Source organism: Neofelis nebulosa, chromosome 3, assembly GCF_028018385.1.
Source record: "Neofelis nebulosa isolate mNeoNeb1 chromosome 3, mNeoNeb1.pri, whole genome shotgun sequence".
In the NCBI taxonomy this organism is placed as follows: domain Eukaryota; kingdom Metazoa; phylum Chordata; class Mammalia; order Carnivora; family Felidae; genus Neofelis; species Neofelis nebulosa.
The window spans coordinates 98,294,738-98,322,020 of NC_080784.1; the positions used below are offsets into that span (position 1 = coordinate 98,294,738).

Consider the following 27,283-nt stretch of genomic DNA (forward strand, 5'->3'; position numbering starts at 1 on the left):
GAAAAATGACAGGGGCAGAGGAAAAAGAAAAACATTGACCAGGCAGAGAGACTAAATGGCTTAATCCAGAGAGAAAGAAAGGAAAATAAGGAAGGAGGTGGGGAAAAAGAAATGAAGATAAAGTTACCCAGACAGAGAAACTATATGGCTTGATTATTCCAGAGAGAGAGAAAGGAATGTAAAGGAGGTATAGAACATGTATCAAGAGAATGGATTAAATATGTCTGTTTAAACAAATCAATAACCAGAGTAACCAGCCTGGAAGAGGGAAGAGGTAAGAAGGAGAAATGGGGGAGAGAATATATCCATATATCCAGAATTGTCCTAGAATTTATCCAGGCAATGCTGCAGCGCTGTTCTGGAGATGCTGTCGTCTAGTTCCACAGCATCCCGCTCCAGTAGATATGCAGTTACCCTGTGCTGAGGCGCATGGTTTGGTGTAGGCTGGTCCTCCCTCCACTGTGGGCCTGGCAGACCGATCCTGAGGCCCTGCCTTGGTGGTGGTGGTGAGAAAAATGGCGACCCCCCCCCCCCCCCCGAGTCTCTTCTCCATGACCTGGTGCCCAAATCACTCCTTTGGAGCCATCCTCATTGTCCTGCAGGTGCAGACGGGGCTGTCTCACTCTGCCGACACCTTTGCCCCAGGGGCTTGGCTGGAATTTAAACTCCTGCTCTGTGCACCCCGGTACTGGGAAAGTGCTTCCTGACATGAGGTCCCAGCTGGTTTTGTCGTGTGCCCCAGTCCTTCAGGGGAGGGGACTGGTTTCTCCTGCTGCAGACTGCACCCCCGATCTAGCACTGAACCCAGAGTTGGCTCCCCTCCTCCCTAGGTGTGTGAATAGGGCAGCTCGCCCCAGTCCGAAGATGGGACCTGCAGTTAAGAGATGGGATCCCTCTCCGTCCTGGTCTGAGGTTTTTCTCTTGTCCAGATAGTTTTACCCTTCCCCAGCCACTCTTTCTCTTCCCTTGGTCTCTCACCAAAGGGCATCCCTCCCTTCCATGCCTATGTGGCCCGTTTTATCTCCCCCAGTTCGCAATCACCCACCTACGGTCTCTCACGTTGTCCCCTTTTCTCCCTGGTAGATTCAGTCTCTTTTCTTCCCAGACTCTTGGGGTTCAAAGTCCTTTGGCTTCAGCCCTTCTTTGTTTGGGAGACGTGGGAAGTAGGATTCCCCTACTTCTCCACCATGTTTGCTCCACTGTATGTACTTTTGATTCACTATATGGATTTCTGTCTTTGTGAATTATCTGCTCATATCTTTTGTCCATATTTCTATTGGGTTGTCTTTTTCTTATTTACTCTGCAATATATGTTGCAAATTATTTTTCTTCTCATTGCCTTAGGCAACATCCAAAACAATGTTGAATAATTGTGACATTAGTTATTTCTATCTACTAAATGGAACTAGCTCAAATATTTCTGGTTGTAAAAAACAGTAGGAATCATTAAGTTAAACAGCCTTTATCATGTTTACATAATTTTATTCCAGTCCTATTTTGAGTATTTCATTATGAATGGCTATTCCACTACCATTCTTTTTCTTCATCTTAATTATTGCATTAAGTTCTACATTGTTAAAATGTTTGTCATTAAAATATACAGATATTTTCAGATAAAGTTAGAGAAACAATGTATTTATTATTTGCAAAATTAATTCTAAAAATTTAACTGGTTCCTAAACAGGCAACAAAATTTTTAAATGAATTTACTAGTAATTTACTTTAAAATATGTTTTTAATTAAATGAATCAAAAGATAAAGCAACTTATTACTGTATTTATTATTTTTTTATAAAATGCATTTTCAGAAATGTTTCATTAGAAACTGGTGCTACAAAAATAAATATAAAACAAATATACATGTTTACATATGTTACTTATAACATAAATACACATTTACATGTTCAAATATTCAAAAACTCCAGCATGTTTTTTCCATGATTCTCAACATGTCTGAGAAGTAGGGAAAACAATAAAAAAAAGCATAAATATACCACACAACACTCATATTTTTGCTTTTAAAAGACTGTTCAATACAAACATATGAACACAAAGTTTGGGGGCATTTGTTCTAAAAGCAAAGTCAGGCATACTATTTTAATCTATGACCAGTTCATATTTATAAGTTTTATTCTGCTTTGTTTTTTCATTAGGTTATATCCATTATGGTACAGATTAAAATTGTCTTTTACAGAAAGGCTTTCTGAAAGGCTTTATTTATATTAAATTAAAAAAGTCACTTTACTTGAAAGCCAACAAAGTTATTTATTAGACTTAAAATATCTAAAACGAGCTTTAATCATTCAAAATTAGGATTTGGATTAGAAAACATCAAAAGGATGGAAGAAAGACACTGCAATTTCTGTTTGATGTATTCTGGTAGTTTTTCATTTTCTCCATACCTAAGTGAAGCAAAGAAAAAAAGACAAAAACATAACTTAATTACTTGGTTTGTATGTAAGTACCAAAAGGCATATTATATTTTTCAATAGTTCTTCAATGAGAAGAGGCACTGCAGAAAAACTATACAAAATCATTTGAGTAGATACCTAAATCAAGTTAAGCATATCCAATGTGCTTCCTTTTAAAAGAGACCACTTTCCAAATGTATTTAAATAATAAAAAGAAAATTAGGTCAAAAAACTGGAACCAGCTATATATATAATTTCTAAAACAAGTTTAAAATTGGATTCTTTATTAAATTGAAGGCCCTAAATAACATACAAAACCTTATTAAATCATTTATTTCAATATATAGAGAAAAAAAATTATATCAAAGGGCTAAATGTCAACCATTATTCTAAGACCTTACCTAGTTGTTTGACCATTTGGTGATGTGTAACTGATGGAAGACACTCCTGCTTGCACAACCAACTGGGACCCATCATTGAACTGAACCCACACAGCTCCACTAGTTAACTAGAAAAACAATAAATGCAAAATTACTATATAGTAGAAGATTTAAAGTTCTTAAAAGTTACTCATGTTTAACAGGTTTTTCACATAGTTAAAAAAAAAAGCAACCCTCTCAGATAACTACAAATTTGGGGCTGTGATGGTAGTAACACTGAGAATATTCATATCTTTTTGATTATTCCTTTAATAGCTAGGGCATTATAATATTAAAGTTATTCTAAATGAATCCTTTTTCCCATTTATTTCTACTAGTATGTTGGAGTAGTTTTGCATCCTCTCCTGTACCCCCTACACCTCATTAGCATTTCTAAACAAGAAGAGATTTAGGAAACAACAAAAGTAACATTTTCTTAAACTGTAAGATTTCTCTGTATTTTCTGTCCTTGGGTTACAGAATTTCTCTTCTACCTGAGAATGTTACAACTTAGCTTTTGCAACTTGTTCCTTTAGTCACTGATATTTGATATAGTCACTAATATACAATGTGCCACTCCAAACAGCAGAGAGGAGACATGGACACTGGAATCAAACAGACCTGGGTTGACATCCAGATTCTGCCAACTAACGAGTAGGACTATGCAAGTCAGTTAACAATTATAAGCCATAATTTTACTATCTATAAAAGGAGATAACACCAACTTTACTAGGTTTTATTTTGGGGAATAACAAGACAATATATATGAAAAACATGGCACCGCATAGCAGGTACTCACCATTTATTTCCTACCCACAGAAAGGTTTAGGCTGAATTTTAAACTTCATTGGCAAGTAAAAATTACATGCACTATGCTCAAGTCTCCAACCTTCAAGCTTTCAGATAATATACACATTTAGGCTCATACCTACATATAATTCTGTAAGTTTGGAAGTCAATGTAGACTTAATTTTTAAATGCAAAAATCCTTTTCTGCCTAATGAAAGTTACTATAGTAATAGATTACAAACAGTTTCTAAAACTTGAATGTCATGAACATCATTCTCAATTCCTAACAATTAGCCACTATCATGACACTTCTATTCTGCCTTTTTTTTTTTTTTTTAATTGAAGCATAGTTGACATTCAATGTTATGTTATATTGAACTTCAGGTATATAATATAGTGATTCAACCATTCTATACAGTATTCAATGCTCACCATCTGTCACCATACAACTATATTCCCTATATTATACTTTTCATTTCTGTGACTTATTTGTTTCACAACTAGAAGTTACAAACTAGAAGTTTACCTTTACCTAGTAGAAGTCTCCTTTACCTAGTTTGCCAATCCTCTTGCCCTCTGGCAACTATCAGTTTGTTCTTGTTCTCTGTATTTATAAGCTTGTTTCTGTTTTGTTTTTTTAGCTTTCAAATGTAAAATCATATGATATTTGTTTTTCCCCCGACATGTTTCACTTAGTATAATACCCTCTAGGCCCATCCATGCTATGACAAATGGCAAGATTTTATTTTTTATGGCTGGCTGAGTAATATTCCATTGTATATATACACATACATCTTCTTTATCCACCTATCAATGGACACTAGGCTTTAAAACACTTGCTTTTAAAACTTCAAAAACAGGGGCGCCTGGGTGGCGCAGTCGGTTAAGCGTCCGACTTCAGCCAGGTCACGATCTCGCGGTCTGTGAGTTCGAGCCCCGCGTCAGGCTCTGGGCTGATGGCTCGGAGCCTGGAGCCTGTTTCCAATTCTGTGTGTCTCCCTCTCTCTCTGCCCCTTCCCCGTTCATGCTCTGTCTCTCTCTGTCCCAAAAATAAATAAAAAAACGTTGAAAAAAAATTAAAAAAAAAATAAATAAATAAATAAAACTTCAAAAACAAAATCACATAGGTGAAGACCTTAACAATCTGTTATCAACAATACCTAGATTCTTCCAACTGTATACAAATAAAAAATGTCAAAATGTTTAATATAATCAATGTAAAAAAAGGTATAAAAACTTACTTGCAAAGAGAAATCTGCAAGTAATAATTTATATTTTTTGGTAATTGTGTGATCACTATAAAAACCAAAGAAATTCATACTAAGAAAATTCACTTTTCTAAGAACTTCTCACCTGTGTAGCCCAACCAACATTTTTCACAAAAACAGATTTCAAAAGTTGTGCTGATTTAGGAAGACAATCTTTTAGACTACTAGAAGGGATGTTTGTTCCAGAAGCTGCAGCTGTAAGGCCATGTCCTTCATTTGTAACCATCTATAAACATTAAAAGGAAGATATTATTCCCCAGCCAAATTCAGCAAAAATAGAAGATGACTGGATTTTCATTAGCTTAAAATAATTTTTTAATAACAAAGTTAAAAACTTGAAATATAAACATATAAACAATAAGCTTCAGATTTAAAGTACTAACAAAAAAATGTAAATATATAACTACATTACAGAAAATTAGAAAAATGCAGAAGAAAAATCACATAGTTGCAATTTTCATGTGGGAAGTTTTTCTTTTTTTCCCAAGGTATAATTTTTCATAACTGCAATTATAGGATATATGTACATGTGTGTCAGTATACATACATAGATAAATTTATTTAATTTTGCATTTTTTCCTATATTGCTGTAGTCTTTATTGGCATGATAGTTCACTGAATAAAAATTTAATAAGTTTATGTAACCATGAGACTATCATGGATATTAAAGCAGTAAATAATATTTTACTAGTAAAAATAAAACGAGGGTCACCTGGGTGGCTGAGTCAGTTAAGTGTCTGACTTCAGCTCAGGTCATGATCTCATAGCTGTGGGTTTGAGCCCCACATTAGGCTCTGTGCTGACAGCTAAGAGCCTGGAGCCTGCTTCACATTCTGTGTCTCCCTCCCTCTCTGGCCCTCGCCCCGCTCACACTCTGTCTCTATCTCTCTCTCTCAAAAAGTAAATAAACATTAAAAAAAAAATAAAATGATACATATATTAATATATTTAGCTTTTTCCTAGAGCGGTCAGGTTAGGCCTCACTGAGGTAACATTTAAACTGAGACCTGAAGGGGGCGTCTAGGTGGCTCAGTTGGTAGAGTGTCTGACTTCAGCTCAGGTCATGATTTTGCAGTTCTTGAGTTTGAGTTCCGCATCGGGCTCTGTGGTGACAGGTCAGAGCCTGGAGCCTGCTTCAGATTGTTTCTCTCTCTCCCTCTCCCTCTCCCTCTCTCTCTCTCTCTCTCTGCCCCTCCCCTGCTCACACTCTCTCTCAAAAAATAAACATTAAAAAAAAAAAAAAAAAAAAAAACTAAGCCGAGACCTGAAGGATGAGAAAGAATTAGCCATTAAGAAGTTGGAGAAAAGTTCCAAGTCAAGTGAATAGCATAGGAAAAGGCCCTGAAAGTTTGACCTTCTTGAAGAACTAAAAGAAGGCTCCTGAGGCTCAAGAATAGAGTGTAAAGTAGGAAAGGGAAAAGTAGGGAGGTGATAGTAAGGCCATTATAAGGAATTTAAATTTTATATGAAGGGCATGAGGCAATTACTGAAGAGTTTAAAGTATAAAAGTGACATATATTTACTTACAGAAGGATTAAATATTGGTGCCTGTTTTGGAGAAGCAGCACTATTTATGCCCATTTTACTCAAAGATGCTCTCTCCCTCATCAAGTAGTTTGGATCCACAGAAGGAAGAGGTGATAAGGTCTTAGGTGAACTAGTAATACCAGGTTTTCTGAAGGGGAAAAAAATGTTCAAATATATTCCCTTAAAGCTTTCAAATTACAGAAAACTAAAAAGTGTTCATAATGTAAACATCAAACATTTTTTTAACATTTCCTACACAATTTAGGCATATTTAAAAAAATTTTCAAGCATTTACCTTCCTATGATTATTGGGAAAAATGGAGCACTTCCACTTTTCTTTTCCTCTTCTGAAATTATTGATTCCAGTGCTAAACAAATATGATGGCCCTATTTAAAAAAATAGTGCTTTTTGTCATTACTTCACCTCATTTGGAATCACTATTAATTGGTATGAGAAACCTATCACAAGTATGTACATACCTCATTTGCATGGTCCATATACATTTTTATTTCCCCTTTCAAGCTATTAATTTCACTTTCACCTTTTAACGTGTAAGATTTCCCTGTCTTTTCAATCACCTGAGTTAAATCTTCGGTTTTGTGTATCTTTGCTCCTTAAAGAATAAAAAGAAAACCATTCTTTCATCATTTCTTTAAATATTCCTGTTTATATTCATTACCATTCCAGTACATAATAGCTCCTAGATAAGGTATCATTTATATTCATTCACTCACTGATCAGAAATAAAATGAGGCTCTCAAAGTATTCAATAAATATAGGCCATCCATTTTTCTTTTCTGCATATATCTGATTTACGTCCAATACTTATATATTTTAAAAAATTACTAATCTCATACAAAAACATAATTGAAAGATAGTTATATGTGCACTGTGTGAGTGTATGTGCTAGGTGTCCCTTAAAGGAGTTAGCTTTACTGATTAAAAATTAAATCATCTTGGGGCGCCTGGGTGGCTCAGTCGGTTAAACGGCCGACTTCAGCTCAGGTCACGATCTCGCGGTCCGTGAGTTTGAGCCCCGGGTCGGGCTCTGGGCTGATGGCTCAGAGCCTGAAGCCTGCTTCCGATTCTGTGTCTCCCTCTCTCTCTGCCCCTCCCCCGTTCATGCTCTGTCTCTCTCTGTCTCAAAAATAAATAAACATTAAAAAAAAAAAATTAAATCATCTTTATAGAACAGATTTAGAAAATAATATTCTCTGGTTCAACCTATCCTTTTGCCACATTTATAATTCTCATAATTTGGTATATGTCCATTTGAGGTTCTACTAAGCAATAGGATATTGTTTATTTCATGTAATTTTGTACTATCAACCTGAATGTTGTTAAATTTGAGCTAAATAGGGAAAGAGGACTAATATACATATTATAGAATAAGTTGTTTATTATGAAAGTATATATAAATACAAATTTGTTAACATAATTAACATACACTGTGCTGTGTAATTTATTTGTATGACTATACATCTTAAAGATTTGTGGTGCTGAATTAAAAAACAAACTACTAAATTATAAACTAAAGGGAAAAAAATTACCATTTTTAAATGGTACTTACCATCATAAAACCAGACCTCAAAATCAGCACCAGGGGAATTCTCCATCAAAATGCATTTAGCGTATTTTGTAAAATAAGTGATTTTGGGTGACTTAGATCTTACAAGGTGTACAAATCTGGAAGCATACTGATATTTTCGCCAGTACTTCTCTAGGGGGAGAAAAGGAAAAAAAATTATCTAATATTAGGAAATAAAGTGTTGATTTGACATACAAATTTCACTGAAAGTTTAATAATTGATTTCTACTCTTCCTCAAAAATTCAAGTTTATAGGTTAGTAACCTCATTACCAAAATAAGGTATCGTAGTGATGTAAGTCTATTATTTTAATGAAAACTAAAGATAGTATAATACAATTCTCCAGAAGTATATAACAAAATCTGATGACTAGTATCATGATTATTTAAAAGAAATCTTTCTTTGAATCATTGACTCCTTATTATAAGATTCCAGGAAAGTTTTAATAAATGAAATAAAAAAATTTCTACCTGAGATATCAGCATCAGACTCTCAGGAAAAGATATGGTTCTCTTTATGTTAGTAAAGCATAGAATTTTGTGGTCCCAATAGACAAAAGTAAGTTTTGCAATTCCCTGTAACTATAGTCACTTACAGTATTTAAAGAGTCTTGTCTACCTGTTTGGATTTCTAATAGGGTTAGATTAGATATATTTTCTTGTTTGTTTCTAAATTCACCTCAATGACATCTTACTATTCAATATTTAATTCCCCCCATCCATAATATCCAGAAACTGGACAAGGAGTCATTTGGTTAATCATAATTATAAATGATCACTTATGTAGCATAGTTATGGTTTTAAAAGTTAATTAGATATTTCAAGTTGAATTTTAAACATGATTCTAGACAAGTTAGTAACTAAACAAGTGTACAAATTATATTTGTGTGATATATGACTAATATTCCAGTCAGTTTTTATTTAAATATGTGACAACACAGAATATGAATAAATTTGGATTTGGATTAGTAAGGTCTACCACATCTCACCACATATAAAGTATGAGAACGTGAGCTACAGCCTGGCTGAAGCAAGACATTTACAATCTATGATATTCTCATATATAGAGTTTATGTATATATAAATTATCTAAGTTTATTCCCTGGTAAATTTACATACCTGGTAAATTGTCAAAGCTATACCTACTGATGTTGTCAGTAGGGGACGGTGGTCTATCAGCAAGAGGAAAACCTCTTCCATCATTTGGATAATAAATAGTGATCTGCCAAAAAATTGTTTAAGAATTCTAATTATATGCCATTAGGTTAAAGTGCTATATTTCATTAATAAAATTTGAAGAGCTCACGTGTAAAATTAAAATACTATTTTATTGAAAATGCTAAATATTCTCTAGAAGTCATTATTTTGCTTTTCAAACTTAAGCTTAAAGTTCAGATTTTGCTACAAGTTATAATTATTTTTGAAACCACAATAATTAAATATATCTAGTATACTATTTTACTTTTTGAATTTAAGAGATATTATCATATTAAGGAAACCAATTTTTTAAAAGATTTTTTTAAAGTTTATTTATTTATTTTGTGAGAGAGAGAGAGGGAGAATCTCAAGCAGGCTCTGCAATGTTACCATGGAGCCAGATGCAGGGCTCCATCTCACAAACTCTGAGCCAAAATCAAGAGTCGAATGCTTAACCAACTGAGCCACCCTGGTCCCCCAAGAAAACCAATTTTTAAAACTTTTAACAATATCCCTGTAGAACAAATTGGAATGCTAAATGATAATTTGAAGTTGCAAGATAATAAAGTAAAGCCACATTACCATGTTTCCGTCACTAGATATTTGAAGAACTTCTTTCACATATTCTTGAGATGTATGTTCCTTTAGAAGCTCCACACATACCTCCTCTGAATCAAGTATACTAACCTTAAAAAAAACACACAAAAAGACTAAAATTTAATAACAATACTCTTGTTTACTATAATAGCTCTGACATATACAATACTTGAAAGTACTTAACCATAGCAGAAACAAAACTTAAAGTCAAAATCAAGTGGCTGCTTCTCTGCAAGTCTAAACCAGGGGTGTATTTGAGCACAGCTGTGAAACATACGGAGCAAAGGTAAGAAGGCATAATTAAGTGTGAAATGATAACCAGTAAGCAGAATGAAAGCAGAAGGTAGGGGTGGAGAATAAAGACTTTGAAAAGACAATAGCAAGCTAAACAAAGGCAAGACTGGGTGAAATAGAAAACAAGGTACAAACAGGAGAAAGATGGAATTAAAAAATAAAAATCACTATTTCCAATTCATACATCAATTTAAACTTGATTTTGTGCATATTCCTTTTCTTTAAATAGTTTAGTTTCAGATGTTAAAAAAAATTGTATTTTCTATTTTACCTTTCTAAGACTGGCCTAAATACAGAAACAAAAGTAAAAGATATTAATTTAGTAATTGCAGCTGTGAATAAAATAATACTTAACACAGTATTTAGCCAGTGTTATTTTTAAATATTTCTCATTATCAATAATTTAAAATTCAAAAGTTATCAGTATCAATTCACCATTCTTAAAGTAGCCAGAAGAAAGCAAGAGCTATTTTTCTATAAACTCCCAGTCTCTTTTCTTTTAAATGAGTTTATCATGTAAATATCAAAAGTACAGGGACTAGAGAAACATATTTGACACAGGAAACCATATAGTCAAGGAAAATATCACATAGTAATTTAGAAAAATGATAGACATACCACAGCCTTTTTCGTTTTCTGTCTAATTGGTTTTAACCTGTAAGCAGTCAAAGGAGATGTAATGCTTCGTAATGTACGTTTCTGATAACCCAATGGTGGCTCCATACCCCTAGTCTTGCTTTGTTCAGAAAGAGGATCTGAGCCAAAAATAGATTCTGGTTGAATTATCTCAGGTTTACTTTGAAATGCAGTCATATATTTCATGGTATTCAGCTGTTTTGTAGAATGCACATTATCAGAAGCATCAGGGCTCTTTTTGGCTCGTGTATCAGTCCAAGCATTTCTTGATCTGTCCTGCAAATCTGGATGGCCCTGGAAATCTCTGTTTGGGCTAATGCTGTTGTGCTCGGCAGTTTCTCTTAAATGAGCTATAATATACACAGAATGAAGCAATTTAGTGCATAATTAAAAAACTGAGTCTTCACAACACAATGTCATGCTGGTATTATTTTAACAGGAATTTTTTTTGAGGTACAAAAGAGATCTAGTAAAAAATGCTCATATTTCTAACAAATACACAGTTTTATGATATGACATAATAAAAGAATGACTTAAAGAGAATATTTTAAGCCAGATTGAAAAGAAATACCTTTATACTCCTAAAACTAAGAAAATATATTATTATGAAATTATTTATTCAATCAAGGCAAAATCTAGTCACGTGGGGTCACTTACTAATTCTAAAACAAGCAACTGCCAATGCTCCAATAAGTACAGATTTGAGAGGAATTCCAAGGTAATCATTCTATGTAATATGTAAATTTACTCTCTTTAAGCTGAGGACCATCTATTCCATCTTTACTTACAAAATATGCAAGTAAAAGCAAAAACAATATACGAAATAGCTTTAATAATATTTAATAATACAGGCATATTTGCATCACAATCTAAAAGTTCTTGTTGAGGGGCGCCTGGGTAGCTCAGTTGGTTAGGCGTCCGACTTCCACTCAGTTCATGATCTCACGGTTTGTGAGTTCGAGCCCCGCGTCGGGCTCTGTGCTGACAGCTCAGAGCCTGGAGCCTGCTTAAGACTCTGTGTCTGTCTCTCTCTCTGCCCCTCCCCCACTCACACTCTGTCTCTCCTCAAAAATAAATAAACATTAAAAAAAAAGTTCTTGTTGAATTTTACCCCTATCTATTTTATGTGACTTTAGAGTTCACAAAAGAATATTATTTTTTTTAATCCCTTAAAATGATTAGCTTACATTCTAAGGCAATTTTTTAAATGCTAACCTCTAAATATTTGTATTGCAATTTTTTCCTTAAAAGACTTCTTAGTGCCTTTCCTCCCCCCACTCCCAATGACAGAAAATATTTTGTACCAAATAATATACTTTAAAATTGCAGCAGCACCAGATTATAAACAAGCTTATTTCTCCTTTTCAGATATATCCATATTACCAAATAAAAGTACCTATAAACACAACAGAAGGTTAAGTGCAAGATTACATACGTGGCAATTTTATAGTTTAAAAAACATAAACTTGAATTATCATCATCAAGTACACATAAAAAGATTAATTCCCTTTCAGACTCTTGAAAAGAATATATAATTTTTAAAAAGAAAAAAAAGAAAGACACTTGAGGTGACATAACAACTCTGCTTAGATTACAGTCATATTAAATACTCTTTATCTGAAGTAACATGATACTTAGTAAAAAATGATCTCCTCCTCCCCATATGTTTTCTTTTCTATTCTCTTTTTTCTCATTATTTTCCAACCCACCTTCTGTGAGTCTGTCATGTTCATTAATAAGAAATGTTTAACTTTTAAACGCTATACCTAAAATGACTTGGATGACAGCTGTTTAAAAATGTTTAGGTTTTGGGGTGCCTGGCTGGCTCAGTCAGTAGAGCATGTAACTCTTGATCACAAGTTCATGAATTCAAGCCCCATGTTCAGCCTAGAGCTTACTTAAAAAAAATGTTTAGGTTGTAGTGGTTGGGTACTTTAGCGTTACGTGAGGTCCCATCAGTAAACCATGATGTCCATATCAGCCTCTACTTAAAAATAAGGTCAACCATCTTTTGATTATTTTATAGGCATTGATAGGTGCTTACTATAGATAGGCTGGCTGTAAGAGCATAGGGATAAAAAGTAAAGTTTCTGAGCCAGGCTGCTTTAGATTAGAATCCAGGGTTGGAATCCTGGCTCCCCTACTTATGGGAGTGTAGCTTGGCAAATTAAGCTCTGTGTAACACAATTTCCTCATGTGTAAGATAGGGCTAATGATAATATCTTCTATTTTGTGTGTGAGAATTTAGTAAGTTAATATTTGTTAAGCATTAAGGACAGTAGCTGATAGAACAAATATTTAAAATGAGTAAATAGTTATTATTACTGTTACTGTAATATAGTTTATGGAAAATATTTTCTTTTTTTTGAAAATGTATTATTTTCTTAGGAAGCCCCAAACAGAAAACGTACCCTTTATTTGCAGATTCCCAAACCACTGTTGCACCATTTCAGTCTGTGATGTCTGGTCTGGAAATGGAAAAGGAGTTTTCCCTGGACCAAGATGATTGGAGCTAAACAGAGAAAAAGAATTCTCAAAAACTAATAAAAAATTATCAGGTAATAACTTTTTAAGATAAAAATATTTTAAAAAGGTAGTTATCTTTTGATCTGAATATCTGAAAATTTTAGGGTAACTGTAGAAACCAATATTTGCATAACCAAAATGTCTCTAAGAAGCTAAACTTCCAGACCAAAATGCCCATACTGTGACAGTGTTTCTATATGGCTACTGCCCTCTTGTAATTTAAGCATAAAAACCAAAGAACAGAAAACGGATAAAATAAACACTACAGTAACTGAAAAAATTAGCCTTCATGTGAGAAGCAGTCAGTAATATGATTACTCATCATTGGCTCAGCGTGTGTGTGTGTGTGTGTGTGTGTGTGTGTGTGTGTGTGAGAGAGAGAGAGAGAGAGAGAGACAGAGAGAGAGACAGAGAGAGAGAGAGGGAGAAAGAGAGGGAGATAAAGGTGGGGGGAGGAGAAAGGGAGGGGAGAGGGTGGAGGGTGGGGAGAGAAAGAAAGAATGAATAGTTACTATTAGAGTACTTTAGGAATCAGACACATTTAATATACTTTGCACTACAGACCTGCTTCATATAAAATGAAAAATGAAAATAAAAATTCTAAAGTATTAAAATACTACAAAGACATTCATGAGCACATACACTCATTTTGAAAGTCTCTTAACTACAAGTAAAAATCATCATTCTGGGGGCACCTAGGTGGCTCAGTCGGTTAAGCGACTGACTGCGGCTCAGGTCATGATCTTGCAGTTCGTGAGTTCCCGTCTCGTGTTGGGCTCTGCACTGACAGCTCAGAGCCTGGACTCTGCTTTGGACTCTGTGTCTCTCTCTCAAAAATAAATAAATGTTTTAAAAAAATTAAAAAAAAATCATTCTGATTCTCCAATAAGAAATAGAAATCATAGTTAAGAAGTACCCCAGGAACATCTGATGTTAGAAAAAATTAACCCCCCTTAGTTAGGTGCAGCTTCGTATTTGTGCTAATGTAACATTTATAGAAAAAATGCTTTTGATAGAATTATTCTTACAGTGCTTGATCATTATCAGGTCTTTCAAAAGATCCAGAAGTATTGCATGTCTTTTCCTTAAAGAAGTGAAAAACATTGACATTGCTGTTTGTAGGTGAGTATCTTTCTTCGTCTGCTCCTGATCTTTTGGATTTTGACAGCATTTCAGCTGAGTGACATCGTTCCATTGTATTTGTTTTTGCTCGAGACTGACTATTAAAAGTGCCAGATCTATCAGAGGAATGGGCTCTGCGAAGGTATCGAGAGTGTGGCCTTTCTTCTGCATCCTGGATTACTCTTCCCCTTCCACTATTACTGGTTTCTTGTTCTTGGTTTCCCCAATGAGTATAAAAACTGCTTCCATCTCCTGAAGAAGAAAAATCGCTTGTATTTTTATTCTTTGGAAATATAGTCATTTTATTTGGGAGTGGCTGACCAATCAAAAGTCGTCTTCTGTCAAATAAACTACCACTTATACTGGTACTGGAAGAAGCTGTAATTGCAGTAGAAATTGTGGCATGTCCACTGTCAATGGAGTCTTCTACAGTTCCTAAATCTTTACTTTTTGTTGAAGAATTTCGGGACATAAAAGGATGGTCTAATACTGAAGACAAACTTAAACGATCTGCTGGATTTCTACGAAGTAACTGGTGAATAAGGTCCTTGGCCTCTCTTGTCAAAAAAGTTGGCATTTCATAATCTGCCAATACTACTTTATTTAATGTGTTCTTGACTGTGTCAGTGTCAAATGGTGGTCTCCCAATAAGCAACGTATAAAACATACAGCCCAAGGACCAAACATCAGATTCAAGTCCATGTGCACTTCGAGTTGCAATTTCTGGTGAAATGTAATTAGGAGTTCCACATAATGTATAGTGCTTTTCATGTGGCATTTTCAATTGAGTTGCCAGCCCAAAATCAGCAATCTTGATGTTCATATTACGTGTAAGTAAGAGGTTAGAAAGTGTGAGGTCCCGGTGTAATATACCATGAGAATGGAGATACAACATTCCTGTGATGATCTGGTGCATGAAGTGTCGAGCTGTTAGAATGCAAACAATAAAATTTACAATTTAGAAAATCTGAAAGGTTCAGTACTTACAATCTTAGAATTCAGTATTTAGAAACCCAAGTACATGTGCCACAATATTACATTAGAACACCAGCTTACAGCTTAGTAGTTTGATAAACCAAAATACTACTATGATAATTTCTTAAGATTTTTAAACTTTTAAAACAACTAGGCACTTTTGCTAATCTTTGTCCTTTCTAACTGATGCATTAAGGAGTTTAATATTATTAGCAATTGGGAGAGTCTTGAGTAACTAGGGTACCCAGAAGGCCATAGCAATTAAGAGAAAATTTCAAGAAATACACTGTAATAAATGTTGTATGTAAAAAGGTATAGAAATATACAGATTCATTACTTTTTTCCCCACTTCACAGTATTTCTTGAAATATTTCCATATCAGTACACATAAATCTTCATTTTATTTAATTGCTATTAATGAGTAATTTCCGTTACTTCAAGATTACAAAAACATAGCAATAAACATTCTGGAAATGCTTGTTTTCTTGTGCATATGTATGGGGTGGTTCTCTACGTTAAATTCAAGCAATAGAATCACTGGGTTGAAGGATAAAATTTAGCATTTTAAGGAGCACCTGGGTGGCTCAGTCAGTATAGCATGAGACTCTCGTCCTCAGGGTTGTGTGCTCAAGCCGCACATAAAAAAAAAAATTAGTATTTTAATACTTGCCAAATTGTCCTCCAAAAGGCTGTATTTTCATGCACATCCTTGTTAAAAACTGGTAGTCTCAATACAATGATTGAAAAAATGGTATTCCATTATCTTAGTTGGCCTTCTTTTGATTATACTATAGAGTTTGAGCATCTTTTCATACATTTATTAATTGACCATTTGTACTTTCTCTTCTGTGAAGTCTGCTTAGATCCCCTGCCCATTTTTCTATTGGACTATCCTTTTTTGTTAGGCAGCCCTTGTATTTTTTTTTTAAAGTTTATTTATTTATTTTAAGAGACTGTGGGAGCTGGGGCAGGGTGGGAGGGGGAAGGGGAGGGAGGGGGGAGGGGGGGAGAGAGAGAAAGAGAGAGAGAGAGAGAGAGAGAGAGAGAGAGAGAGAATCCTAAGCAGTCTCCAAGAGGTCAATGTGCAGAGCCCAATGTGGGGCTTGAGCCCACGAACTGTGGCCGAAATCAAGAGCCAGATGCTCAACCGACTGAGCCACCCAGGCACCCCAACATCCCTTGTATTTTTTTAAATTAATTTGCCAGTCATACAGTTTACAAATATTTACTCCTATCTTTGTTTTAAATTTGACCTAACCTTTTATCAAACACGTTTTTAATTTTAATTAAGTCAAATTCATAATTCTTTTCCTTTATAGTTTTTATAGTTTGTCTTATTTAAGAAGGCCTTACTCTTACACAGTATTAAAAAAAATGCAATACTCCTCATTAACATGCATACGAATATTTTTTAACTCGTATTATTACCTTGAATCAAAGAATACGAACATTTGCATACTCAATACATATGTCCAAACTGTTTTCAAATGGGTTATAGACTTAAATATACAAAAAGTGTAACAACAATCACATTTTAGCTTTCCTGCAATCTCAGTTACCAGGGTGAGATAACTAGAAAACAACTATTTGTGTGATGACTTACGGACCTTATTTGATACTAATCTGAACAGTAAAAAGTTACTTATAAGAAACTGGAGAAGTTGAAACTGACTACACATTTGATAATAAGGAATTATTGGGTGTGATAATGATTCTGTGGTTACTGTTATTGTTTTTTTAAGTTCTAATCTTTTAAAGATATATACCAAAATATTTATACATACAAAGATGTCGATGTCTACAGTTAGCTTGAAAATACTATGGAAAATTGAGGGAATAAGAAGTGTACAGATGAAACATTTGATCATGAATTGATAGTTTTGGAAGCTGAGTGGTAACTTCATGAGGGCTCATTATACTACTCTCTCAACTTACATGTTTCACATTTTCTATAATAAATGATTTTAACAGTTATCTGTGTTTCACTTAGAAACTACTTTATAGACATCAATAGCATTCTAAACAGTTTATTTCTAGATTTAAAAGGATACTAAATTGCTACCAATGATTTAATTTAAAATGTGGTTTTGGGGAAAGATGGATAACAAATTTCTCCTTTTACTTCTGTAATGCTTGAATTATTTACAGGAATTAGCAGCTTTTCTAATTTTGAGGGGATGAAAAGTCTCCTTTCCTAACCCAAAGTAATAATTGAAACAGTTTTATTAAATGTTACAAAATAGCACATTCTTCAAAAACTAGTTTTTAAAGAGTAAAATTTATATATACCAAAAAAAAAAAAAAAAAAAAGAAAAAGAAAAAGAAGCCACCTACCTTCATTTTCTGAGAATGGTTTCATTCTGTTCTTTAGATACCTGTTCATTTCTCCATTATGGCACATTTCTAATACTAGATATACATAATTGTTATCTTCAAAATAGTTATACAACTGAAATGTAAAAGGGCACAATAAGTGATAAAATATAAAAATTCAATGTTCTTAGGTTACATCTACAAAATTTGTATCTTACCTCTAAGATAGAAGGATGTTTCAATTGGCAATGTATTTTCACCTCATTTTGGACTCTCTGTACCATTCCAGCTTTGTACATGGCTTTTTTATCTATCTAAAAATAACATGAGACATTTAAATGTTGATAATAAACTTCTAAATGTGAAGTTTTCAAAAATTAACTTTGAAGAGAAAATATACTTTAAAATATTGTTAAGTCCTTTTATCTATTTATGAGATTAATTTACTCTGTGTGTTTTCCCCATACACCTAACAAAGAGCTTGGCACAGTGAACATTCAGTGTTTACCCAATGCATTCTAGTATCTTCTCCCAACTGAAAGAATTTAATAGCACAGCAATCATATCTATAACAACAACAAAAACAACAAAAATCTAGCCAAACTTTATTTTTCCCCTGTTCCTCTTTTTCTTCTAGACAAGCTTTAAAACAAAACTTCCCTTCCCTTTCCCTGCTTTTTAAGATAAGTGATTCTTAATTTGCTTGTGCACTCCTATTAGAATGACCCCCTAACAATCAAGAATATTTTAGGTTGTTACAGTGTAATACAGAACTATGCACAAGTAGTACTCATTATTATACACAAATTGTTCTTTGATGTCTATCAATTACTCCAAGTTTTCATAATAAATACTAGGTTTACTGAACATTAATGAAAATAAAACACTTATTTAAGCATAGTCAAGGTTCTTCTAAGATATATCTGTAAAGTCAATTGCTGGACTTGGCACTAATTGCTGGACTTGGCACTACTGTCTTCTGCCTAAGCAATGAGTTCTCTCTACCCATTAAAAAAAAAAAAGGCTCACAGATAAGGAGTTTCTGGCATCTCAAGTCATCTCTCTAATTACTTGCAAAGTAGAAGTGAAAATTTGATTAATATATTCTTACCATTTTGATTGCAACTTCCAAACCAGTGTGAACGGACTCAGCTCTGTAAACACCAGCAAATGATCCTTTACCAAGCAGACTGCCAACTTTAAAATCCTTAAAAGTTAAAATGAAAGAACATGTGTGATGACTCACAGGAATAAAGAAGAAAGAGAAGAAGAGACTGGAAAAAGACGATAAAATGGATCGGGAGGGGAATAGGAATTTAAATTCAAGCAGGTATTACACCTCAATAGAGCAGGTGTCTGGGGTGGAAAGCATGTTGACGCCTTGCGGGGATCCCTGAAAGTCTAGGCTTGGCTTCAAGATACAGCACCCTAATGAACTGCTTCCTCAACCTCAATGCAGCTTCAGCACCTTGCTCCCATCTCCAGCCAACCCCTGGGAGCAGAGGGCACGGGTGGAATCCCGCCGCAGCTCCCGCCGGAGGTAACCGCCATCCCCCAGGAGAAGGGGGAGGCAGCTTTGCCTTGTTCTAGCGCGGCAGCCCCGGCGGGATAGCCAACTTGAAGCCTTGGTGTTTGGAGACAGAAGGGCGGGGCCGCGAGCAACTCACCTGTACCCCACCACCCCAGCCAGAGGGGCGGGGCGCTCCGCCCCCAGACAGGCAGGCCTGGCGGTTAGGACTCTCCCAAAGCACCTCAGCGCCCACCCCGCAGCCGTTAGATTCGTCTGGTCCCCCTTCTGCAGTAGTCTCGAGTCCCGCCACTCCAACTCCCCCACCGCCCACCCCGCGGTGGATTGCCAAGTCTTTTCACCTCGATCTTCTCCCCGATGCAGGTCGCCATATTTCCAGGCTCAGGCCTGTGCTCCCCAGATTAGCTTCCTTCACGCAGTCCCTTCTAGGCAGCGCTCCAAGCAGCCAGCCGGTCTTGGCGCCCATCAGGCTTGGCTCTCTAGGCCGCCGCTCCTGGCGACGGCTGCACGGCCACCGAATGGCCTCCCGGGCACCTTCCGAGACCTGGGCGGCGCCTCTGCGCTCCCATTTTGAAAAACTCCCGCCGATTGCCGTCCTTGCCAGACTGGTGGTGACGTAAAGAGACCGGCCGCAGTGGAGAGGCTGCGCCCGGTGCGCATGCGTAACAGGCTCTGCTTCACGGCTTGCTGAAGTTTTATTAGGGCCTAGGACCGGAAGTGCTCGGGCGTCTTGTGGCAATACTGGGAAATGTCGGCAGTCAAGCTTTCAGAAGACGGGGTTCGCTGTGAGTAAACGAACTAGACTGAAAGAGGTGACTTACAGCTGGTAGGCTACTCAATTCACGGTCTGGAAAACTAGTTCCATTTCTGTAAAGGATTTTAAGAGTTCAAACGTTTAAACTTGACAGAAGAGCATAGGAAAAAAAAATATTACCTAACTTAAACACCATTTACACCTCTGTTTATTCCATCGGTTACTGTAATGAATGTGTGCGGTACTTTAAGAAATTGAACTCTGTTATTTTTGGCATATTGCTATGAATTTTAATGTCATTTGTATAGCCACTTAACATTTAAGAGATCTCACACACTTTATCGATCAAAAGAGACCTTTATAAGATTGGAATGATCCACTTTTTGCAGATGAAAAGATTGTGGTATTCATTAAGGATTTATAATGAACTACTACACAAACATAGATCTTCTGTTTATAAATGGAAAACTGTTTTCTTTTACATTAATGGATATATTAAGTTTACTTGTTTGTCTACTTGCAAACTAAAATACTATTTAGAAAAAAGTCAACTTTTCCCTTCATTTCTGGAATCCTTCCTTAAAGGTTATATGTTCTAATGCTTGAACAGTTGGTTTCAGAGTCCAGTCTTCCAAGTAGCCTTGCTTTGCCGTTGAATTTTTAGAAATTCATATAATTGACTATCCATACTGGGTTTTTTTTTGTGTGTTTTTTTTTTTTTTTTGAGGGGGGGGCAGGATGTTAATCCTTTATTCCATTAATATCAGGTATTATATTGACTTTTTTAAAAAGGCAGTTTTTCTTTTGTTTTTTGTTTCTTTTAATGCGAGTATAGTTAACATACAGTGTCATATTAGTTTCAGATGTACAATATAGTGATTCAACAATACATACATCACCCAGTTCTCATCATGACAAGTGCACTCCTTAATCCACATCACCAATATCAACTATCCAACAACCCCCCCCCACCCCCCCACCGCCACACTTCCCCTTTGGTAACCATTGGTTTGTTCTTTATAGCTAAGAGTCTGTTTCTTGGTTTGTGTGTCTTTTTTTCCTTTGACCATATGTTTTGTTTCTTAAATTTCACACATGAGGGGCACCTGAGTGGCTTAGTTGGTTAAGCATCTGACTCTTGATTTTGGCTAAGGTCATGATCTCATCGTTTGTGGGTTTGAGCCCCACATCAGGCTCCATGCTGGCAATGGAGAGAGCCTGCTTGGGATTCTCTCTCTCTGCTCCTCCCTCTTTCTCTCAAAATAAATAAACTTAAAAAAAAATTCCACACACGAGTGAAATCATATGGTATAGCTTTCTATGACTGATTTATTTGGCCTAGCCTTATTACTCTCTAGCTCCATCCATGTCATTGCAAATGGCAAGATTTCATTCTTTTTATGGCCGAATAACATTCCGTTATGCATATGTATGTATATATATACATACACACACAATGTTGGCTATTCTGGATTTTTTGCCTCTCCACATAAATTTTAGAGTTTTTGGTTTAAAATTTTTTTTTTAACGTTTATTTATTTTTTGAGACAGGGAGAGACAGAGCATGAACGGGGAGGGTCAGAGAGAGGGAGACACAGAATCTGAAACAGGCTCCAAGCTCTGAGCTGTCAGCACAGAGCCTGACGCGGGGCTTGAGCTCACGGACCGGGAGATCATGACCTGAGCCGAAGTCGGCCGCCTAACCGACTGAGCCACCCAGGCGCCCCTAGAATTTTTGGTTTTAAATTTTGTTTATTTTTTGTTTGAGTATAATTCACACAATATTACTTTAGTATCAGGTGTACAGTGATTCAACAGCTCTATGCATTATGCTGTGTACCACCAGAAGTGTGGCTACTTTCTGTCACCATACAATGCTATTATAATATTATGGACATATTCCCTGTTCTGTGCCTTTTATTCTGTGACTTATTCAGCCCATAATTGGAAGCCTATATCTTCCATTCCCCTTTACCCATTTTACACATCCCCCCACACTCCTCCCTTCTAGCAACCATCAGTTCTCTATATTTATATGTCTGATTCTGCTTTTGGCTCGTTTATTCATTTTGCTTTTTAGATGCCACATATAAGTGAAATCATATGGTATTTGTCTTTTCTGATTTCACTTCATACTTCATGTGTCTATCCACGTTATTGCAAATGGCAAGATCTCATCCTTTTTCATCGCTACGTAATATTCCTGTGTGTGTATATGTGTGTGTGTGTGTGTGTGTGTGTGTGTATTCTTTACCCATTCATCTATCTGTGGACACTGGGTTGCTTTCATATCTTGGGTATTGTAAATAATGCTGCAGTAGACATAGGGGTGCATACTAGTGTTTTGTTTTCTTTAGGTGAATACCCAATAGTGGAATTACTGGATCATGTACTATTTCTATTTTTAATTTTTTGAGGAAACTCCATACTGTTTTCTACAGTGACTATAACAATTTACATTCCCACCAACACACACAACAGAATGCCAGGGCTCCTATTTCTCCACATCCTCATCAACATTTGTTATTTCTGTTCTTTTTGGTTCCAGCTGTTCTGACAGGTGCAGGTGGTATCTCATTATAGTTTTGATTTACATTTCCCTGTTTAATGATGTTGGCCTCTTTTCATGTGTTTGTGGCCATCTAGATGTCTTCAAAAAAATTTTTTTTTAATATTTATTTTTGAGAGAGAGAGCAAGCAGGGGAGGGGCAGAGAGGGAGGGAGACACAGAATCTAAAGCAGGCTCCAGGCTCTGAGCTGTCAGCACAGACCTGACATGGGGCTTGAACTCATGAGCTGTGAGATCATGACCTGACCTGAGCCAAAGTCGGATGCTCAACTGACTGAACCACCAAGGCACCCTGGATGTCTGTTTTAGAAAAATGTCTCTGCAGGTTCTCTGCCCATTTTTAATTGAATTATTTGTGTGTGTGTGTGTGTGTGTGTGTGCGCGCTGTATGAGTTCTTCATATATTTTGGATATTAACCCCTTATCAGATATATCATTTGCAAATATCTTCTCCCATTCAGTAAAGTGCCTTTTTGTTTTGTTGATGGTTTCCTTTGCTGTGCAAATGCATTTTAATTTGGTGTAGTCCCAATATTTATTTTTGCTTTTGTTTCATCTGGCTCAAGAGTCATACCTAGAAAAATGTTTCCATGGCTGCTGTCAAAGAAATTACTGCCTATGTTTTCTTCTAGAAATTTTATGGTTTTGGGTCTCATATTTAGGTCTTTAATCCGTTTTGAGTTTATTCCTGTGTATGGTGTAAGAAAACTGTCCAGTTTCATTCTTTCGCATGTGGCTGTCCAGTTTTCCCAGCACCATTTATTGAAGACTCTGTCTTCTCACCATTGTATGTAAATTCTCGCCTCCTTTGTCATAGATCAACTGACCATATAAGTGTAGGTTTATTTCTGGATTCTCTGTTGTATTTCATTGATGTATGTGTCTTTTTTTTTTTTTTCCAGTACCCTGTTGTTTTCATTATGACATCTTTGTAATCTCTCTTGAGATCTAGAATTCTGATGCCTCTAGCTTTTTTCTTCTTTCTCAAGATTGCTTTGGCTATTTGGGGTCATTGGTGGCTCCATACAAATTTTAGTATTATTTGTTGTAATTCTGTGAAAAATGCTATTGGTATTTCAATAAGGATTGCATTGATTCTGTAGAGTGCTTTGGGTATATGGACATTTTAAGAACATTAGTTCTTCCAATCCATGAGCATGGAATATCTTTCCATTTATTTGTGGTGTCTTCAATTTGGTTCATCAGTGTTTTATAGTTTTCAGAGTATAAGTCTTTCACCTTCTTGATTAAGTTTATTCCTAGGTACTTTATTCTTTTTGGTGCAGTTGTAAATGGAACTTTTCTTAATTTCTCTCTCTGCTACTTTGTTATTTAGTATATAGAAATGCAGCTGATTTCTAGGTATTAATTTTGTATCCTGCAAGTTCACTGGATTCACTTATTCTAATAGATTTTTTTGGTAGAGTCTTTAGGTTTTTCTACATAAAGTATCCTGTCATCTGCAAATAGTAGCAGTTTAAATTCTTCTTACCAATATGGATGCCTCCTCTTTTCCTTGTCTGATTGCTATGGCTAGGACTTTTGGTACTATGGAGAATGAAAGAGAAGAGAATGGACATCCTTGTCTTGTGCCTAATCTTAAAGGAATATCTTTCAGTTTTTTACCACTGAGTATGATGTTAGCTTGGATTTTTCATATATGACCTTTATTATGTTGAGATATGTTCCCTCACAACTCACTTTGCTGAGAATTAATATTTTCAGATGCTTTTTGTGCATCTATTGAGATAACATGATTGTTTAATCCTTTGTTTTATTAATGCGTATAACATTGATTTGTGAATTTTGAACCATCCTTGCAGCACAGGAATAAATCCTACATGAATATTTGAATGATCCTTTTAATGTATTGTTGAATGTGGCTTGGTAATATTTTGTAGAGGATTTTTAACATCTATGTTTACCAGAGCTATTGGCCTGTGGTTTTCTTTTTTTGGAGTGTTTTGTATGATTTTGGTATCAGGGTAATGTTAGCCTCAGAAAATGTATTTGGAAGCTATTCTTCCTCTCATATTTTGAAATGGTTTGAGGAGAATAGGTATTGAATATTTGGAAGAATAGGTATTAAAATTTGGAAGAATTCACTTGTGAATCCTTCTGGTCCTGGACTTATATCTTTTGATAGTTTTTTGATTACTGCCTCAATTTTGTTACTTGTAATTGGTCTATTCAAAGTTTGTATTTCTGCCTGGTTCAGTTTTGGAAGATTGTATGTTTCTAAGGAATTTATCCATTTCTTCTAGGATTTTCAGTTTGTTGGGACATTATTTTTCATGGTATTCTCTTATAATTCTTTGTATTCCTGTGGTATCAGTTGTAACTTCTTGCCTCCATTTCTGGTTTTTTAAAGTTTATTTATTTTGAGACAGAGACAGCATGAGTAGGGGAAGGGCAGAGAGAGAGGGCAGGCTCCACACCTTCAGCGTGGAGCCCAAATGCAAGGCTCAAATTCATGAAACCATGAGATCATGATCTGAGCCAAAACCAAGAGTCAGATGCTTAATTGACTGAGACACTCAGGTGTCCCTCCATTTCTGATTTTATTTATTTTTATTCTTTCTCTCTTTTTATCTTGATGAGTCTGGCAATGAGTTTGCCAATTTTGTTTATATTTTCAAAGATCTAGCTCTTGGTTTCATTGATTTTCTCTCTCTCTCTCTCTCTCTCTCTCTCTTTTTTTTTTTTTTTTTTTTTTTTTTTGTCTATGTAACTTATGTCTGCTTTGGTCTTTATTATTTCCTTTTTTCAACAGATCTTGAGCTTTGTTTGTTCTTCTTTTTCTACTTCTTAAGGTGTAAGGTTAAATTGTTTTTTTGAGTTTTATCTTGTTTCTTGAGTTAGGTTTGTATTGCTGTGGAATTCCTTCTTAGAACTGCTTTAGCTATGTTCCCAGAGATTTTGAACCATTGTGTTATCATTTTTATGTTTACGCATTTTTTTTAGTTCTTTGATTTCTTCATTGGCCCATTCATTGTGTAGTATCATGTTGTTTAGTCTGCACGTGTTTGTGTTTTTTCCATTTTTTTCTTGTGATTCATTTTCAGTTTCATACTGTTGTAGTTGGAAAAGATGCATGATATGATTTCACTCTTCATAAATTTATTGAGATTGGTTTTCTGGCCTAATATGTGATATATCCTGGAGAATGTTCCATGTGCACTTGGAAAGAATGTTTATTCTTTTTGGATGGAATGTTGTCTGTTATGTCTATCTGGTCTAATGTGTAATTCAAAAACATTGTTTCCAGATTGATTTTCTGCCTGGATGATCTATATAGTAATGTAAATGGATTGAGAAACTCCTTTACTATTATTATATTACCATCAATTTCTCTCTTTATGCCATTAATATTTGCTTTATGTATTTATGTGCTCTAGTGTTGGGTGCATAGATTTTTACATTTGCTATATCTTCTCATTGGGTTGGTCATTTTATCATTATATAATGTTCTTTTGTGTCTTGTTACATCGTTTTTTAAGGTCTATTTTGTCTGATATAAGTATTGTCACCATGGCTTATGTGTGCCTTCCATTTTCATAGTGAATGTTTTTCCATCCCTTCACTTCCAGTCTGTATGCATCTTTAGGTTAAAGGTGGGTCTCAAAAAAATGGACATTCAGATAATGGAACAGAATAAAGACCCCAGAAATACACCCACAAACATATGGCCAATTAATCTTTGACAAAGCAGGAAAGAATATCCAATGGTAAAAAGACAGTCTCTTTAGCAAATGGTGCTGGGAAAACTGGATAGCAACATGCAGAAAAATGAACCCCAGGCCACTTTCTTACACCATACACAAAAAACAAACTGAAAATGGATTAAAGACCTAAAAGTAAGACAGGAAGCCATCAAAATCTTAGAGAAGAAAGTAGGCAACAACCTCTTTGACCTCAGACACAGCAACTTCTTACTCAGCACATCTTTGGAGGCAAGGGAAACAAAAGCAAAAATGAACTATTGGGACCTCATCAAGATAAAAAGCTTTTGCACAGCAAGGCAACTGATGGAATAGGAGCAGATAGTTGCAAATGACATATCAGATAAAGCATCAGTATCCAAAATCTATAAACAACTTATCAAACTCAACACTCAAAAAACAAATAATCCAGTGAAGAAATGGGCAAAAGACATGAATAGGCACATCTCCAAAGAAGATATCCAGATGGCTAACAGACATATGAAAAAGTGCTCAACATAAAGAAGAAGTGATACACACACACACACACACACACACACACACACACACACTGGAATAGTACTTGGCAATCAAAAAGAATGAAATCTTGCCATTTGCAACTACGTGGATGGAGCTAGACTATATTATTCTAAGTGAAATAAGTCAGAGAAAGACAAATATCATATGACTTCACTCATATGTGGAATTTAAGATACAAAACAGATGAACATAAGGGAAGGAAAGCAAAAATAATGTAAAAAAAGGAGGGGGACAAAACATAAGAGACTCTAAATACAGAGTACAAACTGAGGGTTGCTGGAGGATGAGGGGATGAGCTAAATGGGTAAAGGGCATTAAGGAAGACACGGGATGAGCACTGGTTGTTATACATAGGGGATGAATCACTGGAATCTGCTGAAATATTTATTGTGCTATATGCTAACTAACTTGGATGTAAATAAATAAATAATAGTTATAGGACAGAGAAAATGGGAAGGGGGAATATTCAAAGAAGTAATGGCTAAGAAATTTTCAGTATTGAAGATGTTACTTTTTATTTTCAAATACAG

The 27,283-nt window shown here is 35.4% G+C and overlaps 2 protein-coding genes and 1 long non-coding RNA gene across 6 annotated transcripts in view; 2 read left to right on the forward strand and 1 right to left on the reverse strand.

Moving 5' to 3' along the window:
• Positions 1 to 13,283, forward strand: part of MFSD8 (major facilitator superfamily domain containing 8) — a 69,903-nt gene extending 56,620 nt beyond the window's left edge. For all 4 annotated transcript variants that reach the window (XR_009259319.1, XR_009259320.1, XR_009259321.1 and 1 more), the window contains one exon: positions 13,150 to 13,283. Coding sequence is in view for 1 of the 4 variants with exons in the window: in XM_058721422.1 (XP_058577405.1) it covers positions 13,150 to 13,185 (36 nt within the window). In the remaining 3 variants the exon portion in view is untranslated. The remainder of the gene's footprint in view (positions 1 to 13,149) is intronic.
• On the reverse strand, positions 1,757 to 19,776 carry PLK4 (polo like kinase 4). Its single transcript, XM_058721417.1, has 16 exons — positions 19,531 to 19,776; positions 18,773 to 18,868; positions 17,880 to 17,975; positions 17,683 to 17,797; positions 14,280 to 15,300; positions 13,137 to 13,237; positions 10,708 to 11,075; positions 9,781 to 9,885; positions 9,121 to 9,223; positions 7,985 to 8,134; positions 6,894 to 7,027; positions 6,709 to 6,800; positions 6,414 to 6,561; positions 4,972 to 5,112; positions 2,812 to 2,918; positions 1,757 to 2,401 (listed from the first exon to the last, which is right to left on the reverse strand). Exons 1-16 carry the CDS (start codon positions 19,558 to 19,560, stop codon positions 2,299 to 2,301), a joined length of 2,910 nt encoding a protein of 969 aa, XP_058577400.1. The 5' UTR covers positions 19,561 to 19,776; the 3' UTR covers positions 1,757 to 2,298.
• A 105-nt stretch (positions 19,777 to 19,881) lies between these two features.
• LOC131507092 (uncharacterized) overlaps positions 19,882 to 27,283 on the forward strand; it is a 70,106-nt gene continuing 62,704 nt past the window's right edge. The window contains exon 1 of the long non-coding RNA XR_009259323.1: positions 19,882 to 19,974. This is a non-coding gene — a long non-coding RNA (uncharacterized LOC131507092). The remainder of the gene's footprint in view (positions 19,975 to 27,283) is intronic.

Coding starts and splice junctions, on each gene's coding strand:
- PLK4 (XM_058721417.1), bottom strand. CDS start 19,560: ATGGCGACCTGCATCGGGGAGAAGATCGAG. Junction 9,224..9,780: donor TATCTAGTGACGGAAACATG/GTAATGTGGCTT, acceptor ATTTTTTGGCAG/ATCACTATTTATTATCCAAA. Junction 5,113..6,413: donor CACCAATATTTAATCCTTCT/GTAAGTAAATAT, acceptor TAATGTTTATAG/ATGGTTACAAATGAAGGACA.